This window comes from Cygnus atratus, chromosome 28 (assembly GCF_013377495.2).
Source record: "Cygnus atratus isolate AKBS03 ecotype Queensland, Australia chromosome 28, CAtr_DNAZoo_HiC_assembly, whole genome shotgun sequence".
Classification (NCBI taxonomy): Eukaryota; Metazoa; Chordata; class Aves; order Anseriformes; family Anatidae; genus Cygnus; species Cygnus atratus.
In genome coordinates this window covers 1,044,469-1,050,707 of record NC_066389.1, presented here as the reverse complement: position 1 = coordinate 1,050,707, position 6,239 = coordinate 1,044,469, and the positions used below count along the sequence as shown (strand labels likewise).

The 6,239-nt window shown below is 54.2% G+C and overlaps 1 protein-coding gene across 1 annotated transcript; it reads right to left on the bottom strand.

The window, feature by feature from the left end:
* Window positions 1-477: 477 nt before the first annotated feature.
* On the bottom strand, window positions 478-2,734 carry S100A11 (S100 calcium binding protein A11). Its single transcript, XM_035567394.2, has 3 exons — window positions 2,307-2,734; window positions 1,034-1,183; window positions 478-767 (listed from the first exon to the last, which is right to left on the bottom strand). The coding sequence occupies exons 1-3, from the start codon at window positions 2,307-2,309 to the stop codon at window positions 621-623; spliced, it is 300 nt and encodes a 99-aa protein (XP_035423287.1). The 5' UTR covers window positions 2,310-2,734; the 3' UTR covers window positions 478-620.
* Window positions 2,735-6,239: the final 3,505 nt, after the last annotated feature.

Below are 6,239 nucleotides of genomic sequence, written 5' to 3'. Positions count from 1 at the left end.
TCTTCCTGTTCTGCAGCTTAGTTGTTCTTACTGATTTACAGTAGATATCACATTACATTTCCTCTTTTCACGTCCCACCTCCCGCTCATTTGTGCTGTTAAGCTGCCAGATCTGAAGAGTTCTGAAGTTTCCAGAAAATGGAGGCTGCAGTAATGAAATAATGAATCATGCCAGCAGGGGCTGCTTCTGCTAATTATTAATGTGGAACTGCTGTTGGCCTGTGCTCAAATTGTCCTCACTGGTAAGGCTCCTGTCCTCACCTTCCCATGTCTAGTTGTACTGTTTGGTATTACTGTGGCTTTCCGTGTGGTACTTAGCCTGGAGGGTCTTCAGTCAGGCAGATTGTAGTTTCCAGGAGTGACAAGTTGGACATACATTCTTGCACCACTGGAGAAGCAGAAAACCTAGAGTTCCTGCTCCCTCTGTGGCTGGACTAGTTGCCTAGTTCTTTCTCTGAAATAAAACCATGCCATATGCTAGGATTTTAAACCTTTATTTTATTCATAAAAAGGGGGAGTGGGAATGTCCCACTCTTAAAGGCACTCCTTCCAGTTCTGCATGGGTTTTGTTTGAGGAATGCTGGTAGTGGTGGGGCAGGTGAAAGTTGCTGGGACTAGTGGTTAGGGGCCTGAACAAGCAAGGCAGTCGTGGCAGGCCACTGCGATGCCTCCAATGAGGTTCAGGAACTCCTGGAAGTCCAGCTGCCCGTCACTGTTCAAATCGAGTTTCTTCATCATCCTGTCCAGGACAGCTGGGTCCTTCTGATTCTGCAAAAAAAAGAGATTGGGATCAATGTCTGCCTCGAGGCAAAGGTGTCCTTTGCTGTACACACCCAGGTACAAACCTGCAGCTGCTGAGTTCATCACCAGCAGCAAGGGTTTGGCAGAGGGAAGCAGAATTCAGCTGGGGCAACTCCAATCAGGCTCTGCTCTGGCTTCTGGTAGAAGTGAGGTCTTTCCCCTGCCACCCCCCGTGCTCATGTGGCTGAAGTCGTTAACTGCCACGGGCGACTCCTGGCCTGGATTTCGCTCACCTTTGTGAAGGATGCCAGCTCAGTGTTCATGAAAGCCAGGAACTCCCTCTTGGAGAGCTTGCAGTTGTCCCCTTCGCGCCCTGCGTACCGCTGGAAGACGGCCAGCAGGGACTCGATGCAGCGTTCGGTCTCGGTGGGGGACACCTTGGACTGCAGGATTGGAGCAAAAGCAAAAGCTCAGGCCAGTGCTTGCAGCGAGCTCTGTGCTTGCAGAAGAGCAGCGACAGCTTCTAGATGGAGGCTGGGCTGAGAGACCTCGTGCCATCCCCTTTAGGGAGCCTGCTGTGCCCAACCTGTCCAGGTGCATTTTTCCTCGGTATTCCTTTTTTTTTTTTTTTTTGGTGACCTGCACAGCTCTTCGGTGAGGAGGGACCCCAGGGGAGGGGCAGGGAGTGGTTTGGGTAGTACCTGGGTGCCTTGGGAGCATGGAAAATTCCCTGGGGAGACACCAGCAGTCGGAGGGAGGAGGGCTGCTCCCTCTGGCTTACTCAGCGCTCTCCAGCATGGCTGGGCTGGAACATAAACCTCCCTTTCCCTCCCCCCTGCCCTGTCTGGCCAGAGGAGAAGCTCTGAGTCACCAGAGAAAATGTGAGCGGAGCAGCAGTGGAGTTGGCTCCCCAAACTGCTGCCTGGGCTGGGGAGCTGGGGTGGCTCCTGAGCCTCCAGCAGGGCCAGCCAGGCCCTAAAAGCGAGGGGGCACCAGGAACATGGGGCTCTTACCCCTCCCCAGGGCTCCAATTTTTGGGAAAAAGGGACCTTGCAGGCTGGGTGGAGTCCGCCCTTCCCTCCCTAACCTCAGCATCCTGGGGACTCCCTGCCACATCCTGCCCCGCCTGAGGCTGAGTTCAGCCTTTTTTGGTTAAAGTGAAGTGGCACCAAGTTGCTTCCTTCCTGAAACCTCGGTTTTTTCATCTGCTGGTCCCCCTGAGCCCCCAACCCTGGTGCTGTGAGCTCAGTTGAGGCAAAGCCACAGCCCTGAGCCCAGTGCTGGGCAGGGGGAGCAGTACTGGAAAGAGAATGGTGAGGGGAGGGAAGGGACTGAGGGGGAGAAATAGGGGGCAAATGTCCCCTTGCTGTTCTCGTGCAGCCCTGGGACCCTCTGCTCTCCCACTCTGAGCCCCCTTCCAACCCCCCCCTCCCCGAGGAGGCTGAGCTCAGCCCTTGGCCCCGTTCCCTCTTCCCAGTGCCAAGACACGTCTCGCTTCCAGCTCGGGGCCCTGAGGGAAACGCTCCAACGCCCTCTACCCCAGGCCCGGGTGTCGTGCTCACTCACCATTGGCTGGGCTCCGGGCTCGGCAGGACCGCGGTTCGGTGCGAGGTAGAATCGAGACGGGTGTGAAGCCTCGTCCGCCACCGCCCTGCCAGCGCCCAGCCCGCTCAGCCCCCTGGGCCACGTTGGGCAATCGGCAGCTCTAACGGCAGATCCCGACGTGCCTGCGGTCCCCACCTCGGCCTGGGCCCCTCCTCCGGGCCCTCCATCCTCTTCCCTCCTGCGTTTTGTTTTTTCATGCTTCTATTTCCTCTTTTGTCCGTTTTTTTTTCCCCCTAGTTTTTGTCTACTTTGTCTCTTTATGCCTTTTTTTTTTTTTTTTTTTTTTAAACCCAGTCTTCTCAGGCTGAGCCCTGGAGCTGCCTCGCTGCTCCCCACAGTCCCCTTGGGCCTTCCTCTTTCTCCAGCGAGCTTTGGGCAACCCTGAGGGCAGACCCCCCTGTGTCCCTGCCCCTTCCTGTGCTCACCACCGGGAGAGCTTTGCCAATAACCTGTTATTATTTGCCAATAACGTGTTACAAGCTCAACCTGTTGTAAAAAAGGGGCAGCTGCTCTCTAAGGGTGAAGGCAGCCCCCTGGGGTCCTGCTGCAGGCAGGATTTGTCCCATGCAGCCTCAGTCCCTGTGCCACTGGAGGGCTGAAGACAGGGAGAGGCAGAAGAGGGTACAGGAGACACCAAAAGGCAACGTATTCGTTTGGGCCCAAACTCACTTCCAGCTGGGGAGCTATGGGGGGCAGAAACTGTCCTGCTGGGTGCCTCTGCCCAGGGTGGCGGTCCTCCACCAGCCCTGCCCTGCCCTGCCCCTCCCCATCCTGCGGCACCTGGGAGGCTGCTAAGACACGTTCATACCTGGCCTTGCCCCACGTCGTTTCGCTGCAAACCGAAGCTGTGGTGACGTCCTTGGCGCTCAGTGGGGATACTGGAGCCGCCCGCCCCTGGGCCCCGATTTTGCCGCAATCAAAAGCTTTTGACAGGGTGCAGGAAGGGGGGAGGCATGGAGTGGAGAGTGTTGGGGGGCAACATCCTCAGTCTCATTTCCTTCCTTTCTTTCCCCAATTCCCTTCCCAAATATTTTTATCTGTGTATTGGGGAAAATAACCTTCTCCACCACCACCCTAAAATCCCATAAATAGTTCATTGCAATTGAATCAAAAAGGATTTGTTCTGCTGATGCGGGGATGCTGAGGGCAGGAAGGCTTTGCTGGCTCTTATGGTCTGCGCTTCCACCTGCGGTTTGCAGCTCACTCTTTGTGCTTCCTGAGCGCTGCAGCAACGCGCTCGCTCCTCCGCCCAGCTTTTATCTCCTCCCTAGCTTTTACCTCCCCTTTGCAAGAGCAAATCCCGGAGGGGCTTGGCCTGGCCCCAGCCTGGCTGCGGTTGGGATTTGGGGAGGATTTCTATTTCTTGCTGCTGCTGCTGTGTGTGTTTTGCGATCGAAGGCGCTGCACTGTTTTGCAGACGCACCATCTGTGGCTGCAATATGTTTGGTCACTGGAGACATGGCAACGGTCACGTGCATGCTAGAGAATGAGCAGAGGGGTGGCATCAGAGCAGTTGTCAGTGCATCCGTCTTCAGTGCCCCAGTCTTTGGACAGACCCCTCTAGATCGAGGGATCCCTATCACCACGTCCGAAACCGTGCCAGGAAAATGGCTGTGAAGCTGGCCAAGAGAGAGGAACAGGGTAAAATATCTTGAGTGCTTTGCGTCAGTGCTCTGGGTGGACCACTGAGCTGCCCTTGCCCAAGTTAATCCCTCCTGGCCAGCCCCGGCCACCAAAGCCATGTGAGAGCTCTGGCTGCACCTAGGGGCAAGTCTCTCAGCCACTGCTCATGGGGTCATGCCTCGCAACTTCTCACTCTTCTTCTTGCAAACACTGCAGAACCCACTATCTGCTGCTGAGCACTGACGAGAATTGATTCTCTCTTGTCTCGAGAGAAAGAAAGTTGAAAGTTAAATCAGGTTCTTCTCCAGGGCGGGGTTTGGATGTCTCCATCCATGGCCAAGTTGCACGTATGTGGGATCTGAAGCATTTTGCATGCTGTGCTGCTGCCTCTCTACTGCCCTGAGGACCCATGAATTGGGGAGGCCTGCCATTGTGGGTTTGCAAATTCAGGTGAAAAAGGACAAGTGGATACCTGAGGGCCTCGGGAACAAAAACTGCACCTGGTGGCTCCTACCTGCCCAATCTCTGGCTGCATGGTATCTGGGATCACAGTGTAACACTGGGAGCCCTTGGAAATCATGCACATCTATAGTGCTGAGGACCACACAGGTTCAGAAGTATATTGGCTCCCAAGACATACAGTAGGGGACCATCATTTTTAAATAATTTTCAGCGGCCCAATGCTATCTGGTTACTAAGCGTGCCTAGAATCAGGAGGGGATGTGTGATCTGACTGAACCCTGACACCCTCCTAGTGGGCTGAAGAAACCTTGGTAGAAATTTAGAAGGAAGGATGAAGGATGGCCAGCCAAGTAGCAAAAGTTCCCATATGTGCAGTCATCAGCTATTTATTTGTGATATTTTTCATGCAATACATCATTGTGAAGTAGAGAATGACCCCCCACACCCACCACCACCATTACCCTGCAGTAACCACAGCAGAACTCAGATGCTTCAAAGCGTCCGTGATGCTGGAACTGGGATTCTGCTCAGTTTCCAGGAGAGCAGAAAGGTGTAACCAAAAGCTATGAGCCTACAAAGGTGTTTATCCCAGTCTCAACAACTTTCGGGCCCCAGAAAGAGTATGGTTAAGCTCCTGGGATTATTATTATTATTTTTATTTTTTGCTTTGCACAGCAGAAGCTAACAAGCAGGAGAGCCAGCCATGGGGCTAGGAAGATGTGAGTGCACTGAGATGCAGAACTGTCATGCCCAGGGTAAAAGAAGATGACAGGGACGCAAAGGACTGAGAGACCCAAGGAATCCAATTAGAGCAGAAAAGTGACTAAATACTGCATTGGGTTGATAGACATGATGCAGGAAGGCATGAGCTGCGAATCCTGGCATAGCTCTCTGCCTTCCCTGGTTGCTGAGGATGTGTTAGCTGGAAACCCCCCAAAGCCACTTGACACCTCGCAGAGCCCCTGTTAACCCTTTGAATTGAACACTTCTGTGCCACTGCACGGTGGCATCCTAAGCTGAAAGCAGAGAGCAGAAGTGATCCTCAAAGAGGCTTGGAGAAACCTCACCAATGCCACAGAGGGGATGACCCCTTAAGATGCTTTGGCCTCATCCCTAGCAGGTTGGCTTGTTGCCTTCTGTGAAGCCACGGGGCCGGGGGAGCCCTGGCTCTGCTTGGTGCAAAGACGGGGTTCCTCTTCCTGTTGAGGCTGGTCACAGCTTTCTTGTTGTGGGCTCTTCTTGATGTTTTCCTCCTCTTGTGGCTGGCAGCTCCTCTCTGGTGGGGGAAGCTCTTCATCCTTTTGGCAGCAGACAGCTTCATCCCTTCGGGGTGGTTGGGTAAATACATTGCTCTTCTACAGCTCGCTGGCCTGGCTCATGAGCTTTCTGTGGCTCTGGAGCCTGTGATAGAGGCAGGCAGCTCTTGGCCTCCCTGTCTTTGCTCACCTGGCAGCTGGATTCAGACTCCTGTGGGACCTTCTCCCTGTTGGCTTTTGATCCATCACCCTGGCACTGGTACTTCTTTTCTTCTGCATCAGGCATTCTGGGGTGCTGGTGGTCCCTCCTGTCCTCCCTGGGCTCAACATGGGTGATTATCACTCTTCACACCATCTGATTCGGGGGCAGAAGCCTGCTGAGATGCTGCCTTCACCCCTACTGCAGACCTGTCTTTCAACTCAGCTTTCTGAGGCTCATCAAGCTCCCCTGAGTTTTCCTGGGAGCTGGAAGCTGGCAGCTGCTGTTTTGACACTCATCCGTACCTGGTTTCATCCTGCACATATCCTTGTGCTGTGGCTCTTCAACCTCACG